The 19,762-nt window shown below is 41.9% G+C and overlaps 1 protein-coding gene across 1 annotated transcript in view; it reads right to left on the bottom strand.

The window, feature by feature from the left end:
- The window catches only part of LOC126106844 (collagenase-like), a 170,334-nt gene extending 151,018 nt beyond the window's left edge, over nucleotides 1-19,316 (bottom strand). Inside the window, exons 1-2 of the mRNA XM_049913239.1 lie at nucleotides 19,247-19,316; nucleotides 976-1,144 (exon numbers count right to left, since the gene is read on the bottom strand). Of these exons, the coding sequence (XP_049769196.1) occupies nucleotides 976-1,144; nucleotides 19,247-19,307 (230 nt within the window). The 5' untranslated portion in view covers nucleotides 19,308-19,316. The remainder of the gene's footprint in view (nucleotides 1-975; nucleotides 1,145-19,246) is intronic.
- Between the last annotated feature and the right edge of the window lie 446 nt (nucleotides 19,317-19,762).

The raw sequence follows: 19,762 nt of genomic DNA, 5'->3' as shown, positions 1-19,762 counted from the left end.
AACAACCATCTGCACGAACAGTTCGACGACGTTCGCAGCATGGACTATCAGCTCGGAGACCGTGGGTGCGGTTACCCTTGACGCTGCATTACAGACAGGAACGCCTGAGATGGTGTACTCAACGACGAACCTGGGTGCTCGAATGGCAAAACGTCAATTTTTCGGATGAATCCAGGTTCTGTTTACAGCATCATGATGGTCGCATCTGTGTTTGGTGACATCGCGGTAAACGCACATTGGAAAGCGTGTATTCGTCATCACCATACTGGCATATCACGCGGCGTGAATGTATGGGGTGCCATTGGTTACACGTCTCGGTGACCTTTTGTTCGCATTGACGGCACTTTGAACAGCTGAAGTTACATTTCAAATGTGCTACGACCTGTGGCTCTACCCTTCTTTCGATTCCTGCAAAACCCTACATATCAGAAGGATAATGTACGACCGCATGTTGTAGGTCCTGTACGGGCCTTTCTAAACACAGAAAATGTTCGACTGCTGCCCTGGCGAGCACATTCTCCAGATCTATCATCAATTGAAAACGTCTGGTCAATTGTGGCCGAGCAACTGGTTCGTTACAATACGCCAGTCAGCACTCTTGATGAACTGTGGTATCGTATTGAAGCTGCATGGGCAGCTGTACCTGTACACGCCATCCAAGCTGTGTTTGACTCGATGCCCAGGCGTATCGAGGCCGTTATTACGGCCAGAGGTGGTTGTTCTGGGTACAGATTTTCAGGATCTATGCACCCAAATTGCGTGAAAATGTAGTCACATGTCAGTTCTAGTATAATACATTTGTCTAATGAATACCCGTTTATCATCTGCATTTCTTCATGGTGTAGCAATTTTAATGGCCAGTTGTGTACATCTGCAGCCTCCTAAATGAGACATTACATCATTAAGCAGCGTTGCTTGTTGCGCACGCTAGACAAGCGCTGTCCTGGCCCAGCTGCCGCTGCCGCCGCCACTCACTCGACGGTGCAGATGGCGGCGGTGAGGACTGTAGTTCTGGTGATGAGCGAGCCGCCGCATATGTGGGTCCCGTCGCCGAGGACGAGAGCCTGGTGTGGGAACTGGCCGAGCCTAGCGGCTTTGCCGTCGGTGATGCGCGCACTCCCCTCTCCGTGCGGCGACTGTGTGCCTGGAACAGGACAGCAAGTTGTGGTACAGTTCTGCTGAACTCTCTGGCGGTTTTGCTACTCTGAGATCCAATGCCAACACACAACCTACATCTGATTGATAGGTACACAGGGAAGGCTCTTCGTTCACTACAATTTAAAAAATTCACAAATAAAAATTACTTGTGGTGTAGCACTACAGACGCTTTTGGTTACAACACAGAAGTTGTTGGAAATTATTTCTACCTTTTTATACCATTCAGTGTGCTTATATTTACTCTGACAGTTCATATAGTGCTATCCCTGTTTTCGCTTTCTCCCTTCGTTTTTAGAAATTATGTCTAAAATTACTAACATTTATTAAAAGACAAAAATCTTCTACATCTACATTTACATTTATACTCCGCAAGGCTCCCAACGGTGTGTGGCGGAGGTCACTTTACGTGCCACTCTCATTACCTCCCTTTCCTGTTCCAGTCGCGTATGGTTCGCGGGAAGAACGACTGCCGGAAAGCCTCCGTGCGCGCTCGAATCTCTCTAATTTTACATTCGTGATCTCCTCGGGAGGTATAAGTAGGGCGAAGCAATATATTCGATACCTCATCCAGAAACGCACCCTCTCGAAACCTGGACAGCAAGCTACACCGCGATGCAGAGCGCTTCTCTTGAAGAGTCTGCCACTTGAGTTTGCTAAACATCTCCGTAACGCTATCATGGTTACCAAATAACCCTGTGACGAAACGCGCCGCTTTTCTTTGGATCTTCTCGATCTCCCCTGTCAACCCGATCTGCTATGGATCCCACACTTATGAGCAATACTCAAGTATAGGCCGAACGAGTGTTTTGTAAGCCACCTCCTTTGTTGACGGACTACATTTTCTAATGACTCTCCCAATGAATCATAACCTGGCACCCGCCTTACCAACAATTAATTTTATATGATCATTCCACTTCAAATCGTTCTGTACGCATATTCTCAGATATTTTATAGAAGTAACTGCTACCAGTGTCTGTTCCGCTATCATATAATCATACAATAAAGGATCCTTCTTTCTATGTATTCGCAATACATTACATTTGTCTATGTTAAGGGTCAGTTGCCACTCCCTGCACCAAGTGTCTATCCGCTGCAGATCTTCCTGCATTTCGCTCCAATTTTCTAATGCTGTAACTTCTCTGTATACTACAGCATCATCTGCGAAAAGCCGTATGGAACTTCCGACAATATCTACTAGGTCATTTATATATATTGTGAAAAGCAGTGGTCCCACAACACTCCTCTGTGGTACGCCAGAGGTTACTTTAACGTCTGTAGACGTCTCTCCATTGAGAACAACATGCTGTGTTCTGGTTGCTAAAAACTCTTCAATCCAGCCACACAGCTGGTCTGATATTCCGTAGGCTCTTACTTTGTTTATTAGGCGACAGTGCGGAACTGTATCGAACGCCTTCCGGAAGTCAAGGAAAATGGCATCTACCTGGGAGTCTGTATCTAATATTTTCTGGGTCTCATGAACAAATAAAGCGCGTTGGGTCTCACACGATCGCTGTTTCCGGAATCCATGTTGATTCCTACAGAGTAGATTCTGGGTTTCCAGAAACGACATTATACGCCAGCAAGAAACATGTTCTAAAATTCTACAACAGATCGATGTGACAGATATAGGCCTATAGTTTTGCGCATCTGCTCGACGACCCTTCTTGAAAACTGGGACTACCTGTGCTCTTTTGCAATCATTTGGAACCTTGCGTTCCTCAAGAGACTTGAGGTACACAGCTGTTAGAAGGGGGGCAAGTTCTTTCACGTACTCTGTGTAGAATCGAATTGGTATCCCGTCAGGTCCGGTGGACTTTCCTCTGTTGAGTGATTTCAGTTGCTTTTCTATTCCTTGAACACTTATTTCAATGTCAGCCAATTTTTTCATTCGTGCGAGGATTTAGAGAAGGAACTGCAGTGTGGTCTTTCTCTGTGAAACAGCTTTGGAAAAAGGTGTTTAGTATTTCAGCTTTACGCATGTCATCCTTTGTTTCAGTGCCATCATCCCAGAGTGCCTGGATATGCTGTTTCGATCCACTTACTGATTTAACATAAGACCAGAACTTCCTAGGATTTTCTGTCAAGTCGGTAGATAGAATTTTACTTTCGAATTCACTGAACGCTTCATGCATAGCCCTCCTTACGCTAACTTTGACATCGTTTAGCTTCTGTTTGTCTGAGAGGTTATGGCTGCGTTTAAACTTGCAGTGAAGCTCTCTTTGCTTTCGCAGTAGTTTCCTAACTTTGTTGTTGAACCACGGTGGGTTTTTCCCGTCCCTCACAGTTTTACTCGGCACGTACCTGTCTAAAAGCCATTTTACGATTGCCTTGAACTTTTCCATAAACACTTGACATTGTCAGTGTCGGAACAGAAATTTTCGTTTTGATCTGTTAAGTAGTCTGAAATCTGCCTCCTATTACTCTTGCTAAACAGATAAACCTTCCTCCCTTTTTTTATATTCCTATCCAGGGATGCTGCAACGGCCTCATTATCACTGATTCCCTGTTCTGCGCTTACAGAGTCGAAAAGTTCGGGTCTGTTTGTTGTCAGTATGTCAGTATGTCCACGAGTCGGTTCTCTGTTTAATTCCTCGAGGTATTTTCGGGCAGTGCACTCAGTATAATGTCACTCGATGCTCTGTCCCTACCACGCGTCCTAAACATCTGAGTGTCCCAGTGTATATCTGGTAAATTGAAATCTCCACCTAAGACTATAACATGCTGAGGAAATTTATGTGAAATGTATTCCAGATTTTCTCTCAGTTGTTCTGCCACTAATGCTGCTGAGTCGGGAGGTCGGTAAAAGGAGCCAATTATTAACCTAGCTCGGTTGTTGAGTATAACCTCCACCCATCCACCCATAATAATTCACAGGAAGTATCCACTTCTATTTCACTACATGATAAACTACAACTGACAGCGACAAACACGCCCCCACATCATTAGCAGTTACATAACAAACTTAGTGAGAGAGAGCCTCCTTAAAATGATCCGAACAAGCCCATTATGAGAGCATTGCTGAACCTATTTTATGGCTCAGGCTTTTTTAACTTTTTTTTTTGAAGAGTACCTTTTTGAAACCATTGACGAATCTCAGTAGGAACACATCAAAAAATTCCGATTCGTGTGTCTACTAACACCTTAATGAACATGTATTTAATAATAATAATAACAATGATAGATCATATGCATAGCATTGACAGAGTCTCATTACATGTTCGTACTTCACTAGTCAAACACAGGCACTTGATGTACACCCTTTGGCATAAAGCATGGCAGCGGCCAGCAGCTGCACAGTCCGAGCCCTCGGCCATCGCAACACGCGACACGTGACCTGGCCACGCTGATGGTAATCTCACGAGGAGAACACTCACTCGCAATCCGATTTTCCTGGAAAAACTCAAATGAAATGATTGTATAACGTTGATAACCAGGAGCTAGTCTTTTCAGTTGATGCCACATTGAGTGAGTTGCGTATCGACGATAACGAAATGAAGATGAGAGCAACACAACACAAAGCTCTGGAACGGGGAAAACCTCCGACCCGGCCGGGAATCGAACCCAGGCCCGCTGCATCGTGGTCATAGGCACTGGTTACTCAGCTAAGGTAGAGGGTAGGGGGGGGGGGGACGAGTTCCCAGACACTCCGCTCAGTGGAAGAGCGCTCAAAATTACCGAACACATGCCTCAGCTTATCGGTAGATTTTCATATGTCTCTGAGGAAACGACGGTTTTCGAGTATTTTCTGTGTCCTTTAGCGTCTAAATACACTGCCAGCCAAAACGTAATGATCACTGTCCACCGCGGCGTTTGATGCCGCCTAGTCGCGTTGTGAGCACGTGACGCTGTAACAAAATTATGTGAACGGAGCACACATGTACGAAGGGTCACTCTAGCCAAGATATTGGTTGTAAATGGGGAAATCCATTGAGATAAGCGACTTTCACATAGGACCGATTATTGTTACGCAGAGTCTGTGAGCTAGTATTTCGAAAACGGCGAAGGTGGTCGTATGTTCACACGGAGCTGCGAAATGAGGTAGAAGGACAGTGAAACTACCACTAGGAGGTAAATGGTTGGACGCCTACGACTCTTCACAGAACGTGGGGTTCGGAAGCTTGTCTGATCTGTGAAGTAGGAGAGATGGTGATCTGTGTCATCTCTGCCGAAGGAGCACAGTACTGGAGCACGCACAAGTGTTTCAACGTTCATCGTACATTGTTGAACACTTAGCCTGCAGAAGACCACCCTTACGTGTTCACATGTTGACCCAACGCCATCGTCAGTTACTACTGCAGTGGGGACGAGAGCACCGGGGTTCCATCGTCGACCAATGGAAACGTGTTGGCTTTTCGGGCGAATCACATTTTCGCTGCATTAGATCGCTGGTCGCCTCCACAAACGCCGTCATCAGGGTGAACTGCAGCTGGAAACGTGGCTCGCGCCACAGACGCAATCTGGTGGGAGCTGTACTGTGCTATGGGAGACTTCTCCTGCGCTTACATGGGACCTACGGTGGCAATCGAAGACACGCTGACAGCTGCAAACCACCTGCATCCCCCTTCATGCTTGATGTCTTCCCCGACGGCGATGTCATCTTCCAGCACTGTAACTGTCTGTGTCTCGGAGCCATAACAGTGCTACAGCGGTATGAGGACCATTATAGCGAGCTCACGTTGAGGTTCGGCCACCAAATTCGCTTGAGGAAATCCAATGGAACCCATGTGGGTCACTATCAGGCGCCATCAGCGGCGTGTGTAGACGTCTAATGCCACGTACCTCCACAAACCTGCCAACAAACTGTCGGTTCCCTGATATGCAGAAACAGTGATGTATTTCGTTCCAAAGATGGACAAACAAACTGTTAAACAGTTGGTTATAATGTTTTGCTTCATCAATGTAGTTGGCACATTGGTCAGCATTACACCTTCACACTTTTGACCTTTGCGCCCTGTTTTCGAAACCTGATTATTATTGATATATTATTTAGTTTTCCATTCATCTATCCACTTCCGTAAAAGACTGATATACAAATGTTTCCCAGTGTATATAGAAATAACGTTGTCCTTATTTCTCTACTAATTGTGTGTCAGGTGAATGAATTAAAAAAATGAATGAATGGAAAAGTTATCGAAAATTATTTCGCTGAAATTTCTGCGGCGTATATTAATTAATAATCAACTATAAGTGCCGGGTTTCGGAAAAGTGATTCGTTATGCGAGGTTTGCTGTGAAATTACTGCCAATTTGTGAAATCTTCAGCAATGTTAAGGGGAGATGGTGGCAGTCTTGCACTGATATTTTTGTAAATCCATATCTTTGCCATTTTTTGTTCAATCTCATTGAAAGTTTGCACACTTATGTATAGAGATCTAATATAATTTTTTTTAAATTCAGAATTTGTAATAACAATCTAAGGCAGTGAGATAATTTTGAATTTTTTATTGTATTTTTATTTTAAGATACACTTTTTCATAATTTCGAGGCAAATTTAGCAAATTTTTTTAATGGTAAAATAATCTACACTAATAGATGTACAATTACGTGCTGCAACTTTTTGGTAGATTAATACTATTATTTTCTGTGATATTTTGGATTTGAAAATTTTTACAAGCAAACTTTTCAATATATTATCAATCACAAAACTGTGTATAATATCTCGATTACAATTTTTTTCCACTTACTTATTGCTTCAAAGTAAAAGAATAGGTGTGCCAAGTTTCATTGCAATCCTGCAATCCTTCCAGTAGTTTCTAATACATGTGTTCCTGAAAGCAGAAAACCTTGAGTTACAGAAAAATCATTTTAAAGTTTGGATGGAATGTAAAAAAAAAAAAGAAATCTGTCATACCTCAGCTAAAACTGACTATATCCATATTCCATTTCTTCTTCATCATCCTCTACAGCTCTTTTATCTTCTCTGTTCCTTCGCCTAGCAATTTTTTGTATGTTCTGGACTGAAGTCTCCGCCTTCGCGAATCCGCGAATCTTTACTTACTGATGATCTGCAGTATCTGCTCACTGAAGACTCCAGGTGTAAAGCCAAACTTGCTGAGGATGTGAAGTCTTACCACATTCCCATCTTTAAACACTGCTGCAGCTTCCAAAGCAGAAATCTTCACCACCAAATTGGAAACAAACAGTCTTTGGACATCTTTTCCAAATAAGAGCATTGAAACTTTCATTTGGGTTCTGTGTTTTCCCATGCAGACATTTTTCTAGCAGTTCTGGTGAAGCCGGTGCTCTAAAAGTTGGTTTAATGTCCATTGAAACCTCATAAGGAAGGTTATTTTTATGGGTATAAGCTCCTCCACATTCCTTACTTTTCAAAAATTTGCACCATTCATTAGAACAGAAGCCATGTTGAGGTATATTGTCTGTCGACAAGTAATGATACCAAACAGCCCATACTGCTTTCCTTATACTGTCCAAGCTTGTGAGGTTACTTCTAATTGCAGCACCATAATAGATTTGTAGGCTGCCAATTCTATTCTTTGTTAGTCTGTTTTTGCCTCCCAGTGGCTTCCCATCCTCTAGTAGCTTGCCTTTATTGTCTGTAACAAGTCTTCAGAGTAGTCCACCCATCCTCTACTGAATATGGCCTAAGCACTCCAGTTTTTCAATAGTGCAATCTTTTCCATAGGGCTGACTTTTAACTACATTCTTGAAAGCACCTGTCTCCATCTCCGAAATACTGTACATATCTTACTCCATACTTTTTCAAAAATCTGTGGAAAATGAATTTCATAGCTGCAGCTTCCATCCCACCACTGGAGCCTGCATAATTTGTGCTGCAAACAGCTTTATGGGCTTCTTGCCATTCTGTTTCTTTACCTGCATCAATATACATATTTCTTTTGCAAGGAACATGCAGAGCAATATTTAGACATCACCTCTAAGTCTAATACTTTTCCAGTGTTGACACTAATGATTATTGGAACTACATGCAGTGAAGTATGCCCCCCTCTTCATCCAGGATCTGTCACAGGAAACTGCCATATCATTGCTATTAGTTGCTTCACAATTTTCTTGAATTGCCCCCAGGACTGCCATTTTCATGCTCTCTTCACTTACTTCCAACTGCATTGAGGAGAGCAGTATTCATTGCAGAAAATTTTAGGGGAGGACCGGGAATGTTCATAATACCACATAAAAGGTTTCCATCATCTCTTCCAATCCCTATACACCTTAGTCCATAAGCAAATCTCATATTGGCCTCATAGATTCTATTACTGCCCTTTGATGTCTTGAATGGCCTGTCAGCATTACAGTTTTGACACAAAATGTGCAATGTGCAAACCAAACCTTCACTCTTTCCATCATCAACCAAATCCACATTTTCTCCACAAACAGAGCACTTGCAGGCTTTTCTAAGTGCTTCTGCCACCATTTCCAGATCCACAATTCTGAAACCCATATTTCTGTCATGATTTGTTTCTTCTGACACAATCCCTGTCCCAAGTTTCATTTTAGATGCACTTGGAGACAAGCTAATGTTTGCATCTGCAGGCCCGACCCTAACCTCAATGTCAGTTTTTCGCTTTATATTGGAAATATGGAACTTAATTTTTAAATACTTTACCAGGCCTAGGCATTGTAAAAAGGGATCAACAGATTCAACCTTTCACAAAGAATGGCACAATAAATCAAGCATCACTCGAATTCCACTGAACAGCACAAAATTTGTTTACAACACTCCACAGCCTTCTATACCACACTGATTGAACCAGAAAATGGTTCCACAACCTTCTTTACAACACTGCTGTTATGTATACAAAAAATCAAAGCCTTCTAAGCTACATTTTCTAGGTTCACAGGCCAAATTCTGCAATAAAATTTTTCCTCCATCTGGTACATTGAAAAGTGGGCTTGGCACATTACACTGCTTAGGGTTTTAATTTTTTATGCCATTTGTAGTTCGAATTTCAAGGAAAAAATTTGGGATAATAATCTCAGTTATATTTACCATCAAATAAGCAAATAAAAATAATTTGTAAATTTTTCATTATTTCTGCCACCGTCTCTCCTTAGCGATGTTTCTTTCCTGAGTGAGAATCATATGAACAAATGTCGCTGTGAGAAACCTATCTTCGTGTGACACTCGTTGCGTTCGAAATATTCATGTTTCGAATGTTACTACAGTCGATATTGTAACGTAGCAAGTTATTCCGTATTATCAAGGGTGCTGTAGAGTATGGAGCAGTGAGCGCTACTGGTCCAGTGGCTGCAGGATATTCGATTGTCTTTTCTTGTTTCTCCTTTAGTCAGGACGCAGCTGACGCATCAGTGTCAGATGCCGCCTGTGGCAGAGACTCAGCCTGACAGTATAACGCTACGAATAGTTACACTCCATATGAATCTAAGTGAACTACTTGAGATACTTTCCGATTTTGTTGAGACTTTACACATTGATTTTTGTTATTGCTGAAATGATACTGTCCAAATTTTATTTCTTTGTTTATCATAGTTTAGAAGACAGAAAATTTAACTTAAATATCACACAAAACCATACTGGTATTTCAAAACTGATCTAGGTACGTCAATAGATTAACCTTCAATATCGTATGGATATAATGAAAAGTTCAGCTGCCAGAAGTCAGTTAACATAACATTTGTAATTTTTATTTTAAAATTGATATTCATTTATATTTTTTATGTGAGTGAGTGGGAGTGATTGAGAGAGTGAATGAGAGACTTACGAAATTGGAAATGTTTTATTTTGTGAAGATCTATATGAAATTCAAATCTTGGAACAATTCCAAGGAAGAACCACAAGTCATGTGACATACCTTTGAGTGAGCAACGTTTTGTAAAAGGCAGCCAGAAGAGAAGTTAACAACGCAGTAATTTTGATATTTAATTCTGGATTTACTTCATACTTTTTTTGGTCTGTAATTAAAAAGCAATGCAATAAATTGAGGTTTTGTTTGCATAAATTTACTTTCTGAATTGTGGTTGGATAAGACAGGATCTGGCTATGAGAATCATCTAGAAGAAATTTGTCATTGGTAGTTCAGATCAACAGTCAATCAGAATTGTGAGCTTCCCGTGTTGAGAGACTGGTGCTATCTGTATGAGCACACTGCATGGGAGAATCATTTCCGGACCATTGTGCTGAACACGTGATCTTAGATCGCTCTTCCCAGATAGTGTGTAAAATGAAGAATTAGACACGTAAACTCGGTTCGGTGAACGTTTGGTAATTTTATGTGCTTCCGTGTGAAAGATAACCGCATGTGAAATATTCTGCTGGAACTTAGAAAATCCTCGTGGCATACTTCGCATTCGTCACAGAAGAGTGCAGCGAGTACATCTATAAAGGGAGACCACTGAATCGACCGATTGCTTAATCCCTCCTAAAGTTATGGGTCGATGACTGTTTATTTCGCAAATAATATTCGGATCGAAATTCCAAAATTTCTGACTGCTTTTGTAAAGCTATGTGCAGCAGGTCTTTATAAATGTTAACCTGCAGAGGAGGTATTAGTGCAGATGTAGGTACGGATTTTATAGCCATCTCATGAGTCTTACTGGCAGTACATAGTCAAAAGAGCTTTAAATATCTTGCTACAAGACGGAAAAAACAGAACGCCTGGTATTTATCATGAACTTTCAGGACCTGATTTCTTACTAGGGTTTCGTGGCCTCTGTTTGATAGGTATTAGGTGGTGATTTCTTTAACTCTTCTTTACACATACTAACTGCAACGTGCAGACAAGAAGCCTATGAGCTAGGTGGATTGAACTGTGTGAAAGTGATAACAATAAGAAGAGAACGGAAACCCGCTCCGCCGCATCCAACGGAATGTACCAAATCTTCCTAAAGAGTAAGCCTACGAATAAAACAAAGGACAATATAATTCTCCCTCTTAGTCTTTTACCCACCACGCTTCCCTCCAATACTAAATTGGTTATCCCTTGATGCCACAGACCGTTTCCTAGCAACCTATCCCTTCTTTTAGTTAGACTGTGCCACAAATTCCTCCTCTCCCCAATTCTGTTCAGTACCTCCTCATTAGTTACGTGATCTACCCATGTAATCTTTAGCATTCTTCTATAGCACCACCTTTCGAAAGCTTCTATTCTCTACTTGTCTACACTATTTATCGTCCACGTTTTACTTCCATACATGGCCACACTCCATACAAATACTTTCAGAAAAGGCTTCCTGACACTTAAATCTATACTCGATGTTAACAAATTTCTCTCCTTCAGAACGCTTTCCTTGCCGTAGCTACTCTACATTTTCTCCCCAAACAGCAAAACCCATCTACTACTATAAGTGTCTCATTTCCTAATCTAATTCCCTCAGCATCACCTGATTTAATTCGAATACATTCCATTATCTACGTTTTGCTTTTGTTGGTGTTCATCTTATATCCTCCTGTCCATTCCGTTCAACTGCTCTTCCAGGTCCTTGGCTGTTTCTGACAGAATTAAAATGTCATCAGCAAACCTGAAAGTTATCATTTCTTCTCCATGGATTTTAATTCCTACTCCAAATTATTCTTTTGTTTCCTTCACTGCTGAGCCGTACTGACACCAGCTTATGCATTGCTTTTAAACTTGGCTGTTACTCTGCTTTTGGTTCTCCACTGTTATTGCGGTTATGCGGTGGTTCTTCCTCTTTCTATGTGTGGTAGCAGCGGTGTGTATCGATATTTGCACCGTATACCATCTTTGGTCTGGTGTTCATAGTTGTGGCTTGGTGGTATGCAGCCAGTTGGTCGGTTGGAGCGGATCAGCAAGTAAGTCTCCACACGGCGCAGTCATCCAGGGCCTACTGGCGGTCTCTATGCAGTGTCGGAGTGTGTGGGAGCTGTTCCCAGTGCAACGAGGTTCGTGGCTCACCGACACAGGACATGAAGGTTGAGTGGTGATTTAATTACTGAAGCCACGTCTGTTCACGTTGTCCCCTTAGTTGGTGGTTCGCTGTTGGCGGTATTCCTGGGAGCAGCTGCGAGTGTTCGAGTTGGTGTAGATGTATCCGCCGTGTAGTGGAATTAACTGTATTTGTCGGTTTGAAATTCAAGTACACCAGCGGAATTTTCTGCTTGTGGCCATTACCGGTTCGGTTACCTGCCCTTGTCGCTGAACGTAAATTCAGGCAGTGTCCTTTCCTCACCTGTTGTCTCTGTCCAACATGATGTGTAGTTTTTGACAGCTTAATGTATTTTCCTTGTGGGCGGCTATGTCTGTGACGTTTTGGCTTTGGAATCCTCGTCTACTGGTCGTTGGCTAGCAAGTTGTCTTGTTGGTGGGTCCCTGACAGTCTCTTGTTTGTGTTGCCGGAGGATCGAGTATAGTTGGCCTGACTTTTGTCTCACCTAAGCGAATGTTAAGATTTCAAGGGAATACCGAGCCCCCTGGAAACTTCTGAGCGCCGTTTTCTATACTGCCTTTCTTCTTGGCGTTTAATTGTGTATTTTTAATGGCTCATAGCCGATGGTTGGAATTTGTATGCTTGTAATTGTGTTTTTAAAATCAAAGGCCTACAGCCGTTTTAAAAGTAATCTCTAAATTGGTCCAGTCTTACATTGCCTGTAGATAAACCTTTGGACTTCTGCCTGTTGAAAATTTATTGTATTGTTTTAAAGCATCGGCCTTCAGATGCTTTATGTTTTAAGGATCTTACTTATCAAGTAATACCTTATGGAAGATAAAGCTGTGGGCTTTCTCCCTGTTGAAAATTTATTGTAGTTGTATTGTTCTCAAAATGATGGGCCTTCAGCCACTTTAAAATTTTGGATTCTTACTTATCAATTCTTGCATCACTTGGGATTAAATACTATTTAAGGTTAAAAGCTTTGGGTCTTCTGCCTTTCAAAAATTGGGTGCAGTTTTTTTTTTTTTTAACAATGGCCTTCAGACGCTTTACAGTAGGGTTTCTTATTGGTCATAAAGCTTGAGACTTCTGCGTATTGAAAGGTTATTATAGTTATGTTGTTTTAAATTTATCGTCTTTCAACTGCTTTAAAAAAAACTTCATCTATCTGAGCAGTCAAGTCTTACATCACCTGGCCTTAAATAAAGTGTTATGTTTGGAATGTAACTAACAGTCGCTCATTCTGGCCCCCTTCCACAATTCCTACTACCTGTTCTGTCCTGCAGGTTTAGCAGGGTGTCTCAATATACAGTTTGAATAACATCAAGGATAGGCTACAGCTCTCTCTTACTCCCTTCTCAACCACCGCTTCTCTTTCGTACCCCTCGACTCTTATAACTGCCATCTGCTTTCTGTACAAATTGTAAATAGCCTTTCGTTCCCTGTATTTTACCCCTGCCACCTTCAGAATTTGAAAGAGAGTATTCCAGTCAGCATTGTCAAAAGCTTTCTCTCTCTCTACAGATGTTAGAAACGCAGGTTTGCCTTTCCTTAATCTATCTTCTAAGATAAGTCGTAGTGTCAGTATTGCCTCACGTGTTACAACATTTCTACAGAATCCCAACCGATCTTCCCCAAGGTCGGCTTCTAGCAGTTTTTCCACTGGTCTACAAAGAATTCCTGTTAATACTTTCCAACCATGGCTTATTAAACTGATAGTTCGGTAATTTCCACATCTGTCGACACCTGCTTTCTTTGGGACTGCAATTATTATACTCCTCGATGTCTTAGAGTATTTCGCCTGTCTCATACATCTTGCTCACCAGATGACAGAGTTTGTCAGGGCTTGCTCTCCCAAGGCTATCAGTAGTTCTAATGGAATGTACTCTACGCCTGGGGCCTTTTTCTGACAGGTCTTTCAGTGCTCTGTTACATTCTTCACGTAGTATCATATCTCCCATTTCATCTTCATCTACATCCTCTTCCACTTCCATAATATTGCCCTCAAGTATATTGCCCTTGTATAGACCCTCTATATGCTCCTTCTACCTTCCTGCTTTCCCTTCTTTGCTTAGCACTGTTTTCCAATCTGAGCTCTTGATATTCATACTGGTGGTTCCCTTTCTCCAAAGGTCTCTTTCATTTTCCTGTAGGCAGTATCTATCTTACCCCTAGTGACATATGTCTCTACATCCTTACATCTGTCCTCTAGCCATACTTGATAGGCCATTTTGCACTTCCTGTCGACCTCATTTTTGAGATGTTTTTATTCCTTCTCGCCTGCTTCACTTACTGCAAGTTCATATTTTCTCCTTTCATCAATTAAATTCAATATCTCTCCTCTTACCCAAGGATATCTACTAGCCCTCGTCATTTTACCTATTTCATCCTCTGCTGTCTTCACTATTTCACCTCTCAAAGCTACCCTCTGTCCTTCTACTATATTTTATTCCCAATTCTTGTCAATCGTTTCCGAAAATCCGGTTCTTTAAGTTCATCCATGCCCCATCTCCTTAAATTCCTACCTTTTTGCAGTTCCTTCAGTTATAATCTACAGTTCATAACCAACAAATTGTGGTCAGAGTGAACATTTGATCCTAGAAATGTCTTACAGTTTAAAACTTGGTTCCTAAATTCCTGTATTACCATTATATAATCTATCTGAAACCTTCCTCTGTCTCCAGGCCTCTTAAAGCAAGTGTCAGCTATGATTAAGTTATGCTCAGTGCAAAATTCTACCAGGTGACTTCCTCTTTCATTCCTTACGTCCAGTCCACATTGACCTACTACTTTTCCTTCTCTTCCTTTCCATTGTATTGAATTCCAATCCCCAATGACAGTTAAATTTTCGTCTCCCTTAACTATCTGAATAATTTCTTTTGTCACATCATACATTTCTTCAATCTCTTCATCATCTGCAGAGCTAGTTGGCACTACTGTGGTAGGTATGTATTCACTGTGCTGTTTGTAGTAACTAATCTATTCTCCTATTTTTTATTCAGTATTAAACCTACTCCTACATTCCACTAACTGATTTTGTATTTATAAACCTGTATTCATCTGACCAGAAGCGTTGTTCTTCCTGCCACCTAACTTCACTAATTCCCACTATATCTAACTTTAACCTATCCATTCTCCTTTTTAAATTTTCTAACCTACCTGCCCGATTAAGGGATCTGACATTCCACACTCCGATCAGTAGAATGCCAGTTTTATAGCTTCTGATAGAGACATCATCCTCAGTAGTCCCCTCTGGGATATCAGAATGGAGGACTATTTCACCTCCGGAATATTTTACCCAAGAGGACGCCATCTTCGTTTAACCATACAGTAAAGCTGCATGCCCTCAGGAAAAATTACGGTTGTAGTTTCCCCTTGCTTTCAGCCGTTCGCAGTACCAGCACAGCAAGGCCGTTTTGGTTAATCTTGCAAGGCCAGATCAATCAATCATCCAGACTGTTGCCCCTTCAACTACTGAAAAGACTGCTGCCCCGCTACAGAATGTAATAGGCTTGCATTTGTGGCCAGCATTGAAATAATACTGATCGAAAAATCTGCAAGAAAGTCTTCCAAATAAAGCTTGAGGTTATTAAAACTCAGTAAAAATGATTTGGCTGTCCCTATGGCTCATGCTTGGTGTCCCTAGAACTCGCCATCTTAATCTAAAGGTGGAGGCTGGAATGGCAGCGATTTCAGGCATTTGTCACACCTGCGACTAACAAGGAGGGATACCCAGTGGTGGCAACAGCTTCTTGTAACCATCTATACGGTGATGCTGGTTAATATCCCAGGTATCACACCCCGCAGTCATTCACCCTGGTGAGCCCTCTTTTGCGACTAATTGGCGAAAAAAGAGATCCAAGATTTTGCCTGTCCCTCAGTAACGTTGAAACATATGTAATGTGTAGTTTTGTTGTGTAGTGTAATGAGAAGGGCTTCAAATATAAAAAAATCGTGGGATTGGTGCTCATCAGGCGCTTCGAATTTTATTATTCTTAAACCTTCATTGAAATGACTTTACTTCTCATTTATAATTAATTAACTGGTTTAAATGTAATTTATTAATTTACATTTCTTTGTTACGTCACTTTAACCACAACTTTTTCAGTTGCTCTGATTTTTTCTTTACGTCGTTCTTTTACCATTCGGAATTTTTTGAATGTAAGTGTATTTATATATTGTTATATTTAAATATTTAAAAATGCCGATCTATCAGTTAGAAAACAAAAGACGAAATAATCTGTGAAATGCTAGCAAAAATGTATGTTTTGTTATAAGCTGTATATTTTTTGGTTGGTAATCGTTATAGAAACATTTAAAACATATCCTGCATTATGGACAAAATAACGCAGACGAAGATTTAAGGGAAAGAAGAGATTATAAGTAAAACGAAATTCAAGTAAAATGGGGAATAGAAATAATGAAAGTAATAACACACACAAAAATATAGAATTATTGAGCGAAAGAAATTAATACATAAAGGTAATACACAAAGTCAATTAAAATCACACGAACAAAGACTTCAAGCAGAAAAAGAATAATGTGAAGAAGGTGATAGGATGATTAAAATGTAACAAAGTAGCAGAAATAAAAAAAACACATTTAAACAAATTAACAGAATACAATTAATGATCAAATACATTTCGATATAGATTTAGAATAAAAAAATCTTATAAAACTGGACAAGTTTCGAGTCAACGACCTACTGTACGCAAAGTCCTTACCCTATCTATTACACTACACAACTAGTCCGTTCCATATCAGTTATTTAACGCTGTTAATTGTTACTCAAAATAACAAAATTTTTCTTCGATTACTCGCAAACTAAGACCCACCATGGGGAATCACCACATAGATCTTTCAAAAAGTCTATTCTACTGCTGGGGACCTCTCCTCGTAAGTTCAGCTCATTCGAAAAGTTGTTCAGGTCCCCAGTCCATATACTCAGAGACACCTCACTGCTCGGTGGATGACGTGCAGAGAAGGACCCCAGTGGAGAAGCGTGGCAGAGAAGAGCCTGGCGGCGACGAAGTCTGCTGGAGAAGTTATTTTGGTTCATCTGCTCACAAAAGTGAAGACTAGTATTTTTACGTTTTCTTTCACCATGTCATCTCAGTTGTGACTAGTGTTCCGAGTGCTAACCAGAAAAAAAAAAAAAAAAAGTTCAAATGGCTCTGAGCACTATGGGACTTAACTGCTGAGGTCATCAGTGCTCTAGAACTTAGAACTACTTAAACCTGACTAACCTAAGGACACCACACACATACATGCCCGAGGCAGGATTCGAACCTGCGACCGTAGCAGTCACACGGTTCCAGACTGTAGCGCCTAGAACCGCTCGGCCACACCGGCTGGCCTAACCAGGCAAAAGATGCCTTAAAAGAACCTGGTTCTCTCCTGAATTCTGATTTCAGGCAGTTATCCAGAATCACGCTCCCTAACATTTGGTTGTGAAGAACTGCTGGACGCACTGTCTGACATTTCTGTGACCAATGAGGCAAGTCCTCGTTAGCGCAGTCGAGTTTCTGTCTATTAACTTCATTGCTCGGCTCCTGCAGAAAAACTTAATTTGTAATTTGCTTTGTCACTCTGATCCAGCTCATACATATGTACGTCCGCTTTCTTTATTATATCAGTTAAATCCTCTATGCCTTCCACTTGCCTCTTTGTAATATCACTCAAATGTTGCTGGCAGAAACTTGCACTCTTCTGCTTCCTGAACATCTACACTGTACTCTCCATTTTATATTTTCAAACGCCTCCAAAGGGGTCCTCCAAAGTGCTTCCGTGTATCTACAAAAGTTTGCCTCTCTTGCTAGACCTAATTTTGCTACCTGCAACAAGTGCTCAACCACCAAGTCTCTGCGACATTGTCAGGTTCTCCACGACCAACATCACATCCACAAAAGGTACTGACTAGGCTAGTGGCAGATGGATCTGTTAGATGGTTCAGTGTGTGGAACAACACTATTTCCTCATGCTTAGCTACAAGCTTATTCCATAATTCTGTGTTACCTGGTCTACCCTGTGTTACTTCATCAATCAATGCTTTAGCTGTCTTCTGGACAGTAACATCCTGTATCTCATTTCAACTCCTTTACTGCTCATTCACACACAATACGAATACGCAACAATTGCCAAACTGAAGAACGAATAACCCAGAATCCCTATACTGCCTCACAAGATGACCAAAGCTGTGTCACGTGAAACAAGTTACAGGTACAGATTCAGCGCACAATGCAGAATGCTCAAGTATTTACACTGTAAACATCTAGCAGTCCCAGATTCTGCCCTGTTGCCCCAAAACTCAGACACATCAGCCAGTTCCTCTGGCGTATCCAGAGTAATCTCTACGCTTTGGTGACACTCTGTTCTAGATCCATGTGTATCACACATGTCGAAAATAACCAACAGTTTCTCCACTCACCCCACTCTGTAAGCACTGTAGGTTGAGGTCCACTCTGCATGCTGCGTGGACGACGCAAGTTCTGATACCTACTGAAGATGATGCCACTACTTGTGAGGCAATTTATAGCCGACTCTGAGAGTAGCAGGATGACCATATTGTCAGGTTGTCAAACAATGCACAGCTGAGGTTGGATGAATACACAGAGGGAAACGGCTGTCAAAACCAATGAATTACTCTCTATTTGTACATCAGCACTGTGTCAAAATGGGGACATGATCACTCTGTCTCCCCGAAAAAAGGGCTGGCAGCAAGGCAGGTTCTTGCCAGTGATCGGTCAGCTGACTGCAATGTGCGGTCGTGTCGTGTTTTGCTGACGACTGCTCTAAGCACCTGGCTTGTGCACCTGTGTCGTAAGCCACAGCACTGGCGTCAGTTGACTGTGGAAACAGCCAGGACTCTTACAGATGTGGCCAACTACGCGATTAACGACCGCCACTCTTAAACAAACACAACTAACTTACATGACAACTGAGGACCCACTAAACGTCCAATACAGCGATCAGTGAACACATAGTTTGATATGTTGGCCGACACAACAAAGAAAAATCGCGAGAATTGGACTAACACAACCTTCGAAATTAAAACTTTCCGATACTCTTTGAAGAGACCTGTCAGCAAATAACAAAGTATGGAAATGGTGCCCGAGATTAAGAGATGGGCAGGAAATCGTAGTAGGCTATTATAAACTAGTCAGGAGAAAAGAACACAAATTAAATGATGCATTGGTTAACGCTTGATAACGAAGACAAAATCTGTAAAAACATTGTGTTAAACCAGTTGACTGGAAGACACTCACTAGTCGCCGCCATCGCCACCAGCAGTGCAGCCGCGAGCGCACAGTGGGAGCGCGTGGCCATGGCTGCCGCCGTCGCCGCCTGCTCTGCTGCCGCTGCTGCGGCCGCCTGGCAGCGCGTTGCCTCGCGCACTGGCGAGCCACCTGGCGGCGTCGTGCCGAAACAGGCGTGTGTGAGCGCAGCACACGAGGACGGGGGGCACCCGGGCGAAGGCAAAGGACAGATTACTATAAGGCAGGGCCTGCGAACGAGTACTCGAAAACGGCGAAGCTTGTCGAATGTTCACGTGCTACTGTCGTAAGCTTCGTCAGAAGGAAGCAGGACTGCAAAAATACCACTACTCGCTAAATGGTTGGACGCGCATAACTCTTCATACAAAGTACTGTGTGGAGGTTTGTCTGCCCTGTCAAGGAGGATACACTGTGATCTGTGGCACTTCTATCAAAAGAGCACAACCACGGCGGACTCACAAGCGTTTCAGGGAACACCGTTCATCGTACATTGTTCGACATTGAGCT

The sequence above is a fragment of the Schistocerca cancellata genome, chromosome 10 (assembly GCF_023864275.1).
Source record: "Schistocerca cancellata isolate TAMUIC-IGC-003103 chromosome 10, iqSchCanc2.1, whole genome shotgun sequence".
NCBI lineage: Eukaryota > Metazoa > Arthropoda > Insecta > Orthoptera > Acrididae > Schistocerca > Schistocerca cancellata.
The sequence above is the reverse complement of the archived record's forward strand: the minus strand, read 5'-3'. Positions and strand labels throughout refer to the sequence as shown.